The 17,699-nt window shown below is 43.2% G+C and overlaps 1 protein-coding gene across 1 annotated transcript in view; it reads right to left on the reverse strand.

Annotated features, from left to right (window-relative positions):
• CCDC148 (coiled-coil domain containing 148) overlaps positions 1–2,818 on the reverse strand; it is a 106,467-nt gene extending 103,649 nt beyond the window's left edge. Inside the window, exon 1 of the mRNA XM_065413685.1 lies at positions 2,725–2,818. Coding sequence (XP_065269757.1) covers positions 2,725–2,818 — 94 coding nt within the window. The remainder of the gene's footprint in view (positions 1–2,724) is intronic.
• Between the last annotated feature and the right edge of the window lie 14,881 nt (positions 2,819–17,699).

The raw sequence follows: 17,699 nt of genomic DNA on the forward strand, positions 1-17,699 counted from the left end.
TGCCCTGCTGGGTGCCATAGAAAGAAACAATTCAAGGTTGATGTTGGCATGCATGGAGCAGCTGCACATGGTGGGACTGTCACTATTGGGCTTGAGAAACAAGTACTGAGTGGTGGGATTGGATTGTGATGCAGGTATGGGACGATGAGCAGTGGCTGCAGAACTTTTGGATTCTCAAAGCCACCTTCCTGGAACTGTGTGTGGAGCTCATCCATGCCTGCAGTGCAAGGACACCAAAATGAGAGCTGCCCTCATGGTGGAAAAAGCATGTGGCAATTGCTACGTGGTAGCTAGTAACTCCAGACTGCTAGCAGTAAGTCACAAATCAGTTTGAAGTTGGGAAGTCCACCATGACGGCTGCATTAACGCAAGTGTGCGGGGCCATTAATTGCCTCCTGCTACGAAGGACTGTGACTCTGGGCAATGTGCAGGAAATAGTGGATGGCTTTGCTGCATTGGATTCCCTCAATGCAGCAGGGCAATAGGTGGCACGCACATCTCAACTTTGGCCCCAGACCACCTTATGATAGAGTAAATTAACAGAAAGGATTACTTCTTTATGGTATTGCTGGTGCTGGTGGATCACCAGGGTTGTTTGACTGTCAATGTGGGGTGGTTAGGGAAAGTGCATGATGCACGCATCTTCAGGAACACCGGCCTGTATAGAAAGCTGCATGCAGGGACTCTTTCCAGACCAGAAGATTCCAATAGGGTATGTGGAAATGACCACAGTGATCTAGGGAGACCCAGCCTACCCCTTGCTCCAGTGGCTCATGAAGCCTTACACCAGAAATCTTGACAGCAGCAAGGAGTGCTTCAACAACAGCTCAGCAGGTGCAGAATGACAGTTGAATACGCATTTGGCAGATTAAGGGGTCACTGGCACTGCCTTTTTGGCAGGTTAGACCTTAGTGAGGAAAATATTCCCATGGTCATAGAAGCCTGCTGTGCTCTGCATAACATTTGTGAAGCCAAGTGGGAAAAATTTACCCATGGGTGGAGCATTGAAGTGGATCTCCTGGCAGTTGATTTTGAGCAGTCAGACACCAGGGCTATTAGAGGGGCTCAATGGGAGCTATCCAAATCAGGGAGGCTTTGAAGCAGCATTTTGACAATGAACCCCAATAATGTGCCTTTCTGTAATACATTCAGCCAGACATTGTTTACTTGCTGCCTTGAATGACTCTTGTAATGATTGCTGCCTGAGCATAAATTGTAGTCTGCAAAAGTGCCGATTGCCATTGTGTATGAATTTCTGCTGCAAGCACCATATGTAGGACACAAATAAAAGAATCATTGTATTTGTAAGCCTAAATTTTTATTAAACAAGAAAAATATAATGATTTACATTTCGTACAAGGGACATGACACTGAGTGGCACTCTCTCAAATGAGGCTCTCTCAGCTCTGTGCAAGTTCAGCTGTCAATATGGAATATGTTTTTAGGGGTGAAGTACAAGGGTACTGCAACGCGCCAGTAATATACAAGGAGTATGTGTGTGGGGGGGAAAGTTTGGGGAGGTCATGGAATGCACTTCTATATGGGCTGCAAGGGGAGTCCAGCATGAATGTGTTCTGACTGCAGAGCAATCAGGCACCTGAGCATCTGTTTGGTCCTCCTTGAGCTTTATCATCTGCTCCTGCCGCTGTCTCCTCTCCTGGCTATCCATTTTTAGTTTTTTGTTTATTGTCTCTCCATGCTCTGTGCTCGCTATTTGCATGATCAGACGATTGCAGCACGTCTCAAAACCATGTCCTCCTTACTCCTCGTTTGCTTCCTTATCTAATGGAGGCACTCCACTGGTGTGTGTGGACTGGCTCTCAAGGGCACATCTGCAGAGGCAAAAGAAACAATTCAGAGTCAAGTATCAGGGGGTAGCCGTGTTAGTCTGTATCTACAAAAACAACAAGGAGTCTGGTGGCACCTTAAAGACTAACAGATTTATTTGGGCATAAGCTTTCGTGGGTAAGAAGTGAGGTTTTTACCCATGAAAGCTTATGCCCAAATAAATCTGTTAGTCTTTAAGGTGCCACCAGACTCCTTGTTGTAATTCAGAGTCAGTATAGTGAGTGCACTCAGTCTTGAATCATACACCTCTTTCTCACTTCCCCTTGGCAAGCATGCAGCACAGTAAGAGCACTAAAAATGATGAGTTAGGCCTGAGGCGGAAGGGCATGAGGTGCAAGATGGGAAAAGAGTCTGGGTGGTTTCATAAGGAGATCACTACAAGCGCGTAGGGATGCTATTCTGAATACTGGCACTGTTTTCCACAGGTGGGGGGTGATTGAAGCTGGTGTCTCACTACTGAGGGTAACCAAGGATGCATCTCCTGCATACATACAGCTTCAGACTGGGTCCATCTGCTGCTCCTCTGTGTGCTGCTTTGGTTCCTGCAGAAGTAATTGCCAATTGGCGCAGCAAAGTTTCCTACAGTGGGGGAAGAAACAAAACAGGCCTGCCACGGAACTGTCGGCAGAGGATTTCAGAGTACCTTCAACAAAGTTTCCTAGAGATCTCTAGGGAGGTTTCCCAGGAGATCCTGGTGTGCATTAACAAACTTTTCTGCAGGGCCCCCCCTGCGTAGTTGCACTGGGGAATGAGAAGCAGATGCAAAACAGTATCTAGTGTTAGTTTCTATCTCTTCTCCTACATGCACCTTGTAAAAAATAAAGGACACCTCTACCTCATGTAACCATGCAGTATCAAAGCAAAATGAGTACTTACTGGAGCTCCTCTCTCCTGTTTCAGGCACACCAGAGCCAGACTGCTGGGACTGGCTAGACCCCTCCAGATTCAAAAAGAGGTCCTGGCTCGTCATGGCCTGGAAACCCTGTCGCCTGCCTGTCCCACATCCTCTTCCAACTTGACCTCCTTGACCACCACTTTGACTCTGCTGGCTGCTGCCTCCAGTCTCCTTGAAGTATCCATGGGGCTCTTTGTGGTGGGACTGCTACAGAGCATGGTGTGCAGCTCCTTGTAGGAGCGGCATATTTTCCGTGCTGCACCAGAGCAATGGTTGGCCTCCCTTGCCTTCTGCTATGCCTACCTCAGCTCCTTGATCTTAGCATGGCACTGCTGTGTGTCCCTTTTGTTCCCTTCTCCTCCATGCCATGAGCAATCTGCTCGTAGGTGTCAAAGTGCCTGCAGCTGGATCGGAGCTGCGACTGCACAGCCTCCTCTCCCCACAGAGGCAACAACTGTGGTATACTCTAGGTAGGGGGTGCATTTTCTGCGGAAAGCTGGCATGATCAGCTGGGAAGATGCTATGTGAACTCTCCACACAGAACAAACAGGAAGTGGAATTTCAAAAATTCCTGGAGCTGTAAAGGGGAGCAGCTTATGCCTGTGTATCTGGCTGCAGGGCAGCAGAGTTGAAACCGCTGACCAGAGCGGTCATGATGGGCATTGTGGGACACCTCCTGAAGACCACTTTGGGTGACATAAGCAAGCGCAGCATCTACACTGACACTGCATTGTACTAACTTAGTCGCAAAAAGCTCTATGCTGCTCATCGAGGTGGTTTTGTTGTGTTGGTGTAGCACGAGAGTTACATTGGCGGGAGAAGCATTGCAGAGTGTACACCTCCACTGTTTTGTCAACAAAACTGTGTAGTGTAGACAAGGCCTCAGTATTGCATAAGAACTGCAGGGTATGACCCAGAGTTTTTACAGTTACATGCTGAAAGTTATTCATCTTTAAATTTTGAGGCTGCTTGGTCTGCTAGGCTGAGTTAGTGGTAGAACAGCACAGATTTGTAACATATAAAAAAAATACATTTAAGCATTATAGTAATTTCTTTGAGTGGGATTTTCAAGTGCATCTCAGTACTTTAAGAGCACAAGTTCCATCAACTTTCAATGGGACTCAGGTGCTTAAGTCACTTGGATGATTTTGAAAATCCTATGCTTTATTGTTTTATTGGCTTAAGGCTTTCAGGAAGTCCCACCCGTCCCCTCCCCATGCATACACACACAATTCCTAACTACATTTAGATTGTAGATTTAATTGAGGCACATTTAGAACTTAATGCAACCAGAAACTTTTGTATTAACTTATTTTTTTATTATTATTTCAGTTGGTCAAAGATAACTGTCTTCTAAATTTAAGTACCTCAGCCATTTTTAAAGTCATGTTGATTAAATCTCAGTCCTGATTTATTAATGGGCCTAATTTCTCTATTTTTCCCCAACACGTTTGTAAATACCTTTTCTTATTTTCTTTTGACTAGCATTAATTCATTTTTTTTAAACTACCCTTATCTTTGCTAGTCAGGCTTTACTTGAATCTCCATATTTGGTTCCCTCCACACTTTTCCATTTCCAGCAGTGGGTTTACTTTGTCCTCAGTTCTGCAAGCAGTCCCTTATGAAGCTATGCTGGCCACTTCTTTCTTGCATTCTTTTTCAGAGAAATTGTGATCTGAATCTTATGTTTTTTTCAAAATGCTGCAGCCTTAATATTTCCTCCCATTGTACCATCTTACCTAGATTTGAGCATATTGACATAAAAAAGTGTCAAAGTTTGATCTAAGAATGTTGAAAGCCTTGCACTGATTTCATTGAAATCAGAGGTCTAGCTCTAGATTTACAAGATTTGGTCCTAAATCTTTACATTCAATATTTTCTATAAATGAAAAAAATTCCAAAGACATAGGTAACATGAAATTCTCTCTCTTTTTTTTTTTTAATTATTTAGGTTTCAAAAGGAGCATTTATACGCATATGTTTAGTTAGGCACATAGGTGAGTTTCAACTCCCTGAGAACTTCTTCATATCATTCCACTCATCCTTGTAAAGACAGGGACAAGACTCAAACATATGGGTGTCCTAAGATATACAACATATCACTCTGCATTATGGAGAGTCCTGTAGAGATCCTGATGTCCAGCTCTCCATTACTCCCTTGCTACTCCTCCTCTGGCAACATGATTCCACATGATAGTGGAAAGCAGAAGCAAGAGAACTTGAGGTCTGGAGGTCAACAGCATAGAAAATTATTACTGATAAGGTAAGCATTATCCATAGGGAAATTTCTGAAGGTTTCAGGGGGATGTTATGGAAAATTGCCAACCTGCTTCACCCTTTCTATCTTCCCGGCCACTCTGATATATGTATCCTGATCCACTGGAAACTCCAGTCCATGGGTGTCAAAGGGAAGCAGGATGTGCCCCATGGAGCTGGTTTCTGTACAAAGATCCACCAAGTTTGCTAACATAAGGTGAGCTAAGGAAGAGCTCATAGGCCTCACTGGGTAATAGACTTTTAATTCATAAGTAGTATTTATTAAAGGAGGGCAGATATCACTCTTCCATTTTACAGAGGAGAAAATGGAGGCCCAGCAGAGATGAAGGTCAGATTTTTATTTTATTTTATTTTTTAAAAAAAAGAAGGGGCCACTGATACCTGGTGCCCAATTTGAGACATGGTGGCCCCAATCTGCTGAAGTGCAGAGCAACCAAAACTCCTCAGGATTGTCAGGTCTGAATATCAGCCCCAGAGTGTCTCAAGTTGGGCCCTCAGAACTAGAGTCCAAAATTAGTGCCCATTTTGAAAATAGTAACCTAAGGGTTATTTTCCCCATCAAGATGTGTTTTGAAATCTATGGATGAAAAGTGCAGTGAAAATTAAAAACTTTACCAAAAACCAAACACCACTGCATGAGTGTTACATTTGCACAATAAAGCTCTCAAGTAGGGAAATGAAAAAGTTTTACTTAAATGCTCAGTGTTAACTACATCCCCAATGGTCCCTAATTACATACTATTTTCAAATAATGTTATTTTTTCCTACAACCACAAACATACTTCCTCCAAGAGTCAAATAAATATTCTTGTCCTCCAACAGTGTCAGGTCAACAGATCAACAATAAACTAGTTATCAATCTTTGATGTCAAAATTAGTGCATAAATGGGGCAACCTCTTGCTTCAGGGAGAACATCCTTGTTTGGGGGGGGGGGGGGGGGGAAGTGATTGGTTGGTTCAGAGGAAAATAACCAGAGGGGGGGAAAAGTTTCTCTGGGAGCTTATGAGACACTTCCCTCTCTCTTCCAGTTGCTCCTAACTGCAATGCAAAGTGTCCTTTCTGACTGCATCTAGAGCACCAGGACCTAGCTGCCTACTCTATCCAAGCCTAGATACAAAAATTCTGTTACTCTAGTCTGGGCAGCTCAGCTTCATCCTCTCTCTTACTAGCTGTCCAACCTTATTACCCAGTATTTATAGAATAGTCTTCCTAAGCTCATCTGCAAGCCTACTCTCCTTATTCAAGTTCTACAGGAAACTAGCTGATGGAGGAAAAGTTTGAGGAATAATTGTTTTATTATAAAATTATTCCCAAACAACACACGACTGTCCTATAACCTTATATGCAACCTTATTATCCAGTTGAGGCCAACACCACCTTGGCTGTTTTATTATATATTTGTACCCCTTCCCTCTAAATGTCTGCCTGACTTTACACTGTGAGCTTCTAATGACAGGAACCAGGCCTTCTTTGTTTGGAAAGCCTACTGAGGATACTAATAAGATCTTAACCCTGTCTTCATCCTCTGATCTTTTTAATGCTACTATATCATAGCCAATGCTCATTACCCCTGTTATTAAAACACTGACAGTGTGGCAGAAGTATAAGGTTTCAACAGCCTTCATTCCTTTGAAAAAGGACTATCAGAGCAAACTTGAGGGAGAAGAATTTATATAAAAGCAATTTAGTTGGCCTGTTTTCAGTATTTTTGTTGCTATTGTTCCAGATATATGATTAGGTAAGAGCTTATTCCCTCCCAGCCTAGCTGTTCATCTATCCTACAATGAAGTTATAAGCTTCTGTTTGATCTCAATCTCTTTCGATGGAAATTATTCTAATATTACAAATTCAACATTATGACTTCTCTAAAGCATTATGGAAGAAAATATGATGGGGTTGAGAAAGAGCAAGCCCTTGTTTAAGCCTCTATTTTGTCTTCAATAACTAGAAAATGTAGCAAGACAAATGATGAAAGAAATAAAAATTAAATGGATTTCTGTTTTAAATTTGATACATCTGAAACTTTCCTCCACTATGAGAGTCCCTATAAACACAAATTCGGCTTCAAGGATCTGTTGAAACTTCAATACAGCCTCAAAGGTGGAAGCCTTGATGCATCTTAGAAACCAAAATTACAAAGGGTGAATAAAGGAAAGACATTGAACAGAAGTCTTCCATACACAGAAAATTATGTGCTCTGAAGTATTGCCAAGTCAGCCACATCTACACTTTTTAGTAAACTATAAAAATTACTAATCCTGAATTCCTGTTCATGTTGATAATTGTAATGTTTTATTACTATTACTTCATATATGACTTTTCATTCAGATTACTTATTACAGGTATTTGTTTAATTACAATACTATTCTGAGTCTTCATGTGGAAAAGGTTTCCTTGTATACAAAGTTCAGGCCTGACCCCAAATTCTTTCTTTAGATAAACTCCCAATGACTAAAATGGCCTGACTGAAAAGAGTGCAGGATTATGTCCCCTATTCAACAAAGCAATTAAGCACATGCTTAACACACACATCTATATCCCACTGAAGTCAACAGAATTTAAGCACACCTAAACATTTTCTGAACTGGGATGTATATACCCTGAAGGACCCATTCTACTCCAACTGAGATCAATGAAAGTTTTACAAGTGACTTCGATGGGAGCAAGATTGGGCCCTTAATTTGGGTAAATTGTTATAAGCACTTCTTGGGTGGCTGAAGGCTACATAACCCATGTGGGTCATTGAATGCATGAGAGTTTTGCCATTGACTTTAATGGGACTAGGATTTCACCTACTGAATTCAATGGAACAAATATTGGCAGAATCAGCCTTTAATTTGTCAGTTTCTATCTTGGTTCAAGTGTCCATCAGGAGACCAAAAATTCCTTTTTTCAAGAAAAGGAATATTAAGAGTCGTTTTCAGGACATACTGTTCAAAAAGGTGATCTCAGAAACTGAATTAAAAAAATAAAAATAAAAATAAGGTCAAATGGATAGTTTCCTTTTAATACAAAACCTGTAATGTACAGTTATATTGTAATATTGAAAGTGTTAATACAAAATACAATAAGAGTAAATTTTTAATAAAAATTAATAGCATATCAAGCAGTGGCATTGTAGTGTGTATCTGCACTGTCTGGGTGGTTAAAGGCTGTGTAATTCACATTGGCTTGTGTCACTGACGACAGTATATTATAAACTTGTCTACTCTCCACCAGTGCTACCACTATTGCAAATAGCTTACCATACAAAACTAAAAATACCAGATGTCACTAGAGGTTTGTCTACCCTTAAGGTTCCCAATGGAGCACCACTGGGAACTTATCTGATTATTTTTTGACTGTAGACACAGTCTATATGCATGTAGTGTTTTTAAAAAAGTTTCTTCCTGGTGTTCAGGAAGCCTCTTGTCTTCAGTGCTGTTTCTTTCAGAGGCTTTGAGTATGTTTAGATGGTTTACTGAACTTTTGGTCTGCTTGTTCAGGTTTAAGGACCCGTTAATTACTTTACCATTGCATGTTGCGATTCAGAAGATTAGGATATGAATGTATAATTGTGGCAGTTCTCTGATAATTATATTGAGAAAACAAATGATGGATTAAGAAGGGAAATCAGAATAAATATGAGGAAAGTGGAGAAGAACCATTTCTGGATGTAAGGCTGGGAGTAAAAAGAGAACGAAATACATATTATCCTTAATCACAGTCATTCCCGTCTGTCAATTCAACTAGCTACCTGAGAACATCCATTCACAGTATTTCTCTTCACAAGTGTTACCAACAGTCTCAGACACCTCCTCCTCTTCACAGAGAGGAACATACTATTACAAATAAATAGTTTTATGCCTAGTATTAAAACATTTATGGAAAATTCCCCTTTTCTCAATATTATGCAAATGTGCAGTCTTTAAACAAACAAACAAAAGATGTATTTGTAGAAATAGTCAGATATCAGAAATCACATCTCCCAAAACAGCAGCAGTCTTTGTTGTCTCTGATCATCTCATTATTTCTTTGTTAAATGAAATTTAATCTAAAGTAGGAAGATCAAGATAACATTTAAATATGAAGCTGGTTGGATTTATGGGATACTTTGTCCACAATACAAACAAAAATGAGCTCATATCCTTTGTTTCAGCATATTGTAATGTCAATATGGTTGCCCTTTAATTTTTTGAGCATTTTTGAAATATCACATCTGAAATAAATGAATCTAAAGTCAACACCATGAGAATTAACAAATAAGGCAAAAAACAAACAAGACTATTGGTTTAAAAAGAGCTGAAAGGGGACATGAAAAAGCAGGAACTGAAGTCACCTATGTCTGCCAAGCTATTTTGAATCACACGATTCAGCTGGTGCTTTGTTTTTCTAAAAAAAACAAATGCCCTATACAGCCAATTTCTGCTGACCAAATGCATCCATTTAGAAGTTAGCCAGCAGCAGACAGTATGCCTGTCAGTCTCAAAGGCTCAGCAGAGAGAAAGTACTGCTCTCAGTGCAGACATTTTCTGTAAGTTCCTCATACACATTTTGGGTGAAATCCTGGCCCCTTAATGTACATCTACACTGCAATAAAAGACTGCTGCTGGCCCAGGTCAGCTGACTTGGGCTCGTGAGGTTCAGGGCTAAAAATTGCAGTGTAGGCTTAGGCTGGAGCCCATGCTCTCGAGACCAACCGCCATCGCAGGGTTTCAGGGCCAGGGCTCCAGCCCAAGCCTGAACATCTACACTGCAATTTGAGCCCCACAATCCCAAGTCAATTGACCCAGGCTTTGAGACTCAGTGCCATGGGGTTTTTTATTGCAGTGTAGATGAACCCTTAGAAGTCAATGGCAAAACTCCCATTGACTTTAATAGAGTCAGGATTTCATCCCTAGATTTTAGGATTCAGCACATTAAAAAGTTGTAGTATTTTAACAATAACTTTTTAAATTAAAAAAAGAAATTTTCCTTTTCTCCTCGCCCTAAATATTTCTCTGTAAAATGTGAAAGATTAATAAGTTACAAATAGAACATACTTCAAGTTGTGCAGTTAAGGAACAGCCACATTTCAAGTGGTAAGGTGCCTTCAACCAAGAGCCTGAGTTATACGTCAGACACTTACAACTGCTTGATTAAAAAAACAACAAAAAACACCCAAACACACAAAACCCCACAACACTAAAGTTGTAGATAAACTGACCTATAGATTTACTCAGATAATAGATCTGCTTGCTCGCCAACCCACATAAAAACCAGCTTTACCATACCAGAATACTGAACAGCTATCACTCTATTGCACCAGCATCCATCCGATTAAATCTGCATCACTCATTTAGTACAATAGAAATAAAGTCATTGTAATAGGACACTGCCATAGAACCAATGCTTGATGCATTAAAAACAGACATCTTGGCTTTGCCTGGATATTTATTTTTGATAAACATAAAATAAAACCAAGGCATTTATCTACCAGCTGGAAACCACTATCTTATGCCAGTGTTCCCTTGTGTTGTTTTCAGTGTTGTTGTAGCAGTGTTGGTTCCAGGCTGTGAGAGAGACAAGGTGGACCAGGACCTGAAAAAGCGTTCTGTGTAGCTCGAAAGCTGGTCTCTTACACCAACAGAAGTTGGTCCAATATGAGCTATTACCTCACCCACCTTGTCTAATATTTTATTTTAATATTTGCTTTTAAATCCAGGGTTGCTGGAACAATTTTTATAGTGGGGATGCTGATGATGGAAACCATGTATTTAGTGTTTGTCATTACTACTTCAAGCCAGAGGGTACGGGAGCACCCCCAGCACTCCAAGTTCCAGCAGCACTGCTTAAATCTCATCTGTTGCAGCCCCACATTTTGGGTCGAAATGTCTCTGCCATCCCTTCAAAACTCATTATCTAGTCACCTCTTTTGACTATAAAGCATTCAATCCACAAGAGCAAAGAACAGAAATAACAGTGCAAATAAGCATAGAGGAAGTAATTGAAATTTGCTTGGGGTTTCCTATTTTAAGAACATTAATGAAACATGGTCAAGGTCCAAAACTTGACCTGCCTTGTAACTGTTAAGATCAAATGAGGAAATCTTCCAGTTTCCAAATATTTAGATTATTAATATCTACCTTTCTGTTAAGAAGAAATAAAACCACCATTTTGTATGACAAACAAAATGTGTTTTGTCCTCCCTTTGTATAAGTAGGCATCTTCCCAAAGCTCTGGCTGACACATAGCACAGTAAGTTTAACGTCTACGAAATCATCATACCAAGCAATTAAAGTCACTCAGAACAAAATATTAGTCAAATAGAAAAGGCCAAAATTGGTAAGGAAGAAACAGACTCCCAGAAATGTAGGGCTGTAAGGGACCTGAAGATGTCATCTGGTCATTTTAGTGCATCCTTCCATGCTGAGGCAAGACCAAGTATACCTAGACCACATGCCTGACAGGTATTGGTCTCTCTAGCCTGTTCTTAAACCTCACTGGGTTACCTAATTCCAGTGCTGAACATTCTTATAGTTAGAAAGTTTTTCCTAATACCTAACCTAAATCTCCCTTGCTGCATATTAAGCTGACTGCTAATCCGACCTTCAGTGGACATGGAGAACAACTGATCACACTCCTCTTTATAGCAGTTCTTAACACATTTGAAGACTGTTCTCAGATCCCCTAGGCTTTCTTTTCTCAAGATTAAACATGCTCAAAGTCTTCCCTCATAGATCATGTTTTCTAAATCTTTTATCATTCCTGCTGCTCTCCTCTGGTCTTTCTCCAATTTATCCACATCTTACCTAAAGTGAAACAAAATACTATAGCTAAGGCTGCAGCACTACCAAGTGTGACACCCTGGCACCACAATATTTATCACTGTCATATAATGAGGATATGTTTTGTACAAAGTATGCCTTGTGAGGTATCACTCAAAGTCTTGGTCTTCTAGACCAGGGGTGGGCAAACTTTTTGGGCCGAGGGCCACATCTGGGTGGGGAAATTGTATGCAGGGCCAGGGCAGGGGGTTGGGGTGCGGGAGGGGTGCGAGGTTCAGGCAGGGGGCTCAGGGCAGCGGTTTGGGGTGCACAGGGGTGCAGGAGGGAGCTTAGGGCAGGGGGTAGGGGGTGCAGGAGGGGTACGGGGTGTACGAGGGAGCTCAGGGCAGGGGGTTGGAGTGCAGGAGGGGTACGAGGTGCGGGCAGGGAGTTGGGGGGCGGGGTGCAGGAGGGGTTCGGGCTCCGGCCCGGTGCCGCTTACCTAAAATGGCTCCGGGGTGGCAGCGGCGCGCACCAGGGCCAGGGCAGGCTCCCTGCATGCCTGCCCTGGCCCCAGCCCCGCGCCACTCCAGGAAGCACTGCGGCCCCCTGGGGGAGGGGGGCCGGAGGGCTTCACATGCGCTGCTCTTGCCGCGCCTCCAGGTGCCTCCCCCAAAGCTCCCATTGGTCATGGTTCCCAGCCAATGGGAGCTGCGGGGGGCTGTGCCTGGAGCCAAGGGCAACACACGGAGCCCTCTGCCCCCCTGCCGGGGGCCGCAGGGAAGTGGTGTCGGCTGCTTCTGAGAGCGGCGCCGGGCCTGCAGTGCCACAGGGGAATCCCGCGGGCCGGATCCAAAGCCCTGATTGGCCGGATCTGGCCCACGGGCCATAGTTTGCCCACCCCTGTTCTAGACAGTAATATCTCATTGGATTGTATGTGCTATCGTCGTATGTGAAGTTAGGCTATGTATGTGTTGAAAACACTCACAAGCAGCCTTTTAGGTACAACAGTAAAAAGGCCAAACAATGTAAATAGCTTACTGAGGAAATGCACACAAGCACAAGGATTACCCCAGGAACTTTGTACAACAGAAACCTCTCAGATACAGCACTACACAATAGGAACTGTTTGACCCAGGTCACAGCAAAAGAGCTTTCCAGCAAGTGGGAAGTAGATATAAAAAGGGGACTATGACATCATGATGGGACCTCACTCTCCCTACAACACACCTGGCAACACCTGAGGGGCAAGGACTGAACTATGGGAAGTGATGGTCCCAGGCTAGAGGAATTTTTAACTTGTGTATGAAAACCTGGGAAAACCAAGGCAACTTGTGCCTTAAGAATCCGCCAGCCTGTTTATCACTCAGGGCGAGAATTTGCTAATTCATATCCTACATATCTAGTATGTTAAGCTCAGTTTGCAGTTTTGTTTATTTACTAAGGAATCTGCTTTAATCTGTTTGCTATCCTTAAAAATCTTTTTTATTTGGTCTAAAACTAGTGGGGCAGAAAGCTGTTGCATATCTCTCACCACACTGAGGGAGGGGACGAATTTTATAAACTTATGCTGTTCAGTTCCCTGTACAGCACAAGATGGCATAATTTTGGGTTTTCACTCTAGAGGGGAGTGTGTGCCTTAGCTGAGTCTTCCCATGCAGAGCTGAAGCTCCAGCTGGGTGTGTCCCTATCTGTGTGTATGCTGGTGAAAGAGCAAGCTTGGAGAGCTTGGCAATTTATCACAGCATGGAGCCCAGGCTCATGGGTCAGGCGGGCTCAGTGGTATCCCAGTTCCAAGTGGCACCCTGGGGGGGAACCTGTCACACCAAGTACAAAAGAATATTTACCTCCCATGTCTTATAGGATGCCCCGGTAATAAATACACCACAGAATAATATTAGCCTTTTTCTCTTAACTGCATCACATTGCTGGCTCATATTCAATTTCTGATCCACTATAACCCCCAGATCCTTTTCAGTAGTACTACCGCCTAATCAGTGAATTCCCCATTTTGTACAATATTTGTGCATTCAGTGGCGGATTACTGAATGGGCTGATGGAGCCCATGCCCAGGGTCCCAGTCAATTTGGGGGCCACACAGGAGCAGATGGAACTCTAGCCCCACCCTCTGCTCCTCCTTTCCCCCTCCTTCCCTCCCCCAGAGGCCCTGCCTCCAGCCCAACCAGAACCCTGTGGAAGGGCGGTGAGCAATATCTCCTGTCCCCAGGCAGAGCTGGCTGAGCACTGCTCGCCCAAGCCCCACACTGAGCTGGGCCAAGGCCCTCCCCGCCACGCTGGACCAAGGGGCCCCTGCCTGGCATGGCACTCGACCAAGGGCCCCCCCATCTAGCACTGGAACAAGCCCCTCTCCTATCCCACCCCCCGCAGCATGAAGCTCGCCCAAACCCCTTCTCCCTTTCCCCCTCGCCAGCCTGGGGCTGGTGTGAGCCACTCACCAAAGTCCTGATCACTCCGGCCCCAATCTAGCAAAGCACTAACCCCCATGCTTAACTTTAAGTGTATGTAGCCACAAGTTAAAGTGTTTTGCTGTGTAGGCACTAGAGTGCTCAGCACTGTCCAAGATCAAGTACGGATGATGAAGTATATTCTTAGAGTTATACTGAACATAATGAAAGAGAGACAGTTCCCTCCCCACGTACTCTAGTCTAGATAGACCAAACAATACCTTAGATACACTTAATGAAATAGATTACCAGGAATTGGATCTCTACAGTAATAGTGCTGTTATTAAAAAGTGTTTAATGCTAATCCACCATATAAGAACTTCACAGAAGAAGTGGGTTTTCAGTAGGGGTTTGCATGAAATGGTGATTGCTTGGCACACCAGGAAAAGGAGAGAGTTCTAGGTGTAAAAGCAGCATGGAAGAAAGCATCAAGATGAAAGAGAGAAGGGTACAGAGGAAGCTAATATGCAGGAGCTTCAAGTGAGAAGGAAAGAAGAGCAGAGAAGTAACCTAGAATGAGGTGACATACAGTTTGAAAGAGAGGAGAAGTGGCATTATCCTGCAAAGGTGCTTAAGTAGCTTGATCTTTTCAAGAAGGGGAAGGAACATTTAGCACTATGTGGAGCACAATTTTACTACATCTCATAGGATCAGGATTTAGTTAAGTCACCTTGCTCAGCAGCTTTGCAGAACTGCATTGTCTATGGTACACAAACTGGTCCTGTAATTCACCACTGGCATAGTGGAAGTATTAGTATAGCCAGGGCTCAGGTGTTTTTACCACCACACCAACTAACCCTGCTCAAAGGGCCAGAATAGAAAGCTACCATTGACTTCAAAGGACTTTGGATCAGACATAGAATTTGCTATCAAAAATTGGTTCTCAGTATTAAAAAAACCTAGGAGAATGCCAAAAAGATTAGTATATTTATTAATATTTACCTGCATGAAGCAATTGATTTACATGATAAAGCAGTTAACCTGCAGTAATTTAACTGCAATATTTTTAAAATAGCTATCAAAACATCCATGTATATTTTACAAATAAGCTTTTATTAAAAAAATCAAAATAATAAACAAGCATTTTTCATAAACATTTTAGGTAAGACCACGTTAACATTGCCATTGAGAAACCCTTAAACAATCCTAAAGTCTATGGCTTTTTTTTTTTTTTTTAATTAAAACCCTTTGCCACATCATAATACTCGGTGTCGTCTATGTAACATCGATAAAACATCTGAGATGGTGCATTGGTGCCACAGCTGTAAAGCCAGTGGAGACTAAAATACACAGCATTCAATAGTACATTGATATACAACAATTAAAGCAGCCCAGAATGAGTGATTCAGCATTTCCATCTGAAAATTGCCATTTCTGGACACGTTAGTTAAATCACTGTTGTGAAGCTTCACTGGGTCCTACCTAAAGGGTACTGATCTGCTTTCATTCTCAGTGCAGTAGATCACAGAGTTATCACAGTATTTTTTTCAGTGTTGTGATTGATTTGTTTTTCACTTAATTATTTTGAACCCTTGATGAAGGCACAGTGGTAACATACGAATTATTGCTTTGTATTTTGTAGAATGGAATATGCGATTCAGGAGTGATCTTTTGTGGAATGATTTGTCTTCATTCTGGTCTTCTTTATGGTGTTTAAGAGGTGAAAATTTTGTTTTTATAGTAGCTACATGGTGGCTGTTTTGAACATAGGTGTAGTTTGACTTCCATATTTTGGGAGGGCAGCTCCAGTCAGGCCAATGGGGCCACATGGGGGGGGGGGGCAAATTCCACATGTGATGGAGGCTTGCAGTTTGGGGTGGACAATGCCCCCCCCTCCCCATCTTCCCCAAATTACACCCATGGTTTTGAAGAAGGAATTCATTGCTTCTCTCTCCCTTCCTCTCTGACAGTGGAGGAGGATGTGTGATGTACATGCTGTGGCAATCATTGCAGGATGTTTAATTTGTCAGGGCTAGCATAAAGGGTAACAAGAAAACATTCTACAAATACATTAGAAGCAAGAGGAAGACCAAAGACAAGATAGGCCCATTACTCAATAAGAGGGGGAGGTGGGGAACAACAGAAAATATGGAAAGGGCAGGAGTGCTAAAGGACTTTATGTAAGTTTTCACCAAAAAGTTTAGTAGCGATTGGACATCTAACAGTGAATGCCAGAGAAAATGAGATAGGATAGAAGGCTAAAATAGGGACAGAAGAAGTTACAAATTACTTAGACAAGTTAGAGGTCTTAAAGTCACTAGGGCCTTAGAATTCTCAAGAAGCTGACTGGGGAGATATCTGAGCCATTAGTGATTATCTTTAAGGCTACGTTTAGTCATGGGTATTTTTAGTAAAAGTCATGGACAGGTCACGGGCCATAAACAAAAATTCACAGGCCCATGACCTGTCCATGACTTACTAAAAATACCCACCCTGACTAAAACTTGGGCAGGGGGCTGTGGGTGCTCAGGGGGAGGAGGGGTATAGGGGCACTGCAGGATGTGATCCAGGAACCCCATTGGTACAGGGGGGCCCAGGCTGTGGCCCAGGACCCCTGCTGGTACTGGGGGAGGCGTGTGGGGTGGCAGGGGCTTCCTACCCATCTCTGTGTCCCTGCAGCTCCTAGACAACGGAGGCAGGGGCCAGGGCAGGGGCTCCGCTGCTCCTGCCGCAAGCACTGGCTGCCGCAGCTCCCATTGGCCGGAAATCGCAGCCAATGGGAGCTGTTGGGGCAGGGTCTGTGGGCGTGGGCAGCATGTGGCGCCCCCCCCCCCTTTCCCTGGCCCCTCTGCCACCTAGAAGCTGCAGGGGGCCATGTCAATGGGAGCCAGGGAGCCCCCCACCCTGAGTTAAGTGCCTCCCCTGCACTCCTCAACCTCCTGCCCCTAGCCCTGAGCCCCCTCCCACACACCCAAACTGCTGCTGCTGGCCCAGAGGCTTCCCAGCTGGGGCAGCCCCATAGCCAGCACCAGCTGCTGCAAAAGTCAGAGGTCACGGAATCCATGACTTCCGTGACAGACTCATAGCCTTAATTATCTTTGAAAAGTCATGGAAGATGGGAGAGATTAGAGGACTGGAAAAGGGCAAATATAGTGCCAATCTATAAAAAAGGGGAATAAGGACAACCTGGGGAATTACAGACCTGTCATCTTAACTTCAGTACCAGGAAAGATGATGGAGCAATCAATTCGCAAACACCTAGAAGATAATAAGTATAGTCAGCATGGATTTGTCAAGAACAAATTGTGTCAAAGCTACCTAACAGCTTTCTTTGACAGGGTAACAAGCCTTGTAGATGGGGGGAAAGCAGATGTGATATATCTCAACTTTAGTAAGACTTTTGATATGGTCTCACATTTCCGTCTCAAACAACCTAGGAAAATAAACCTGGATGGAGCTACTATAAGGTGGATGCATAACTGGCTGGAAAACCCCAGAGAGTAGTTATCAGTGGTTCACAGTCAAGCTAGAAGGGCATATCAAGTGGG

This window comes from Emys orbicularis, chromosome 11 (assembly GCF_028017835.1).
Source record: "Emys orbicularis isolate rEmyOrb1 chromosome 11, rEmyOrb1.hap1, whole genome shotgun sequence".
In the NCBI taxonomy this organism is placed as follows: domain Eukaryota; kingdom Metazoa; phylum Chordata; order Testudines; family Emydidae; genus Emys; species Emys orbicularis.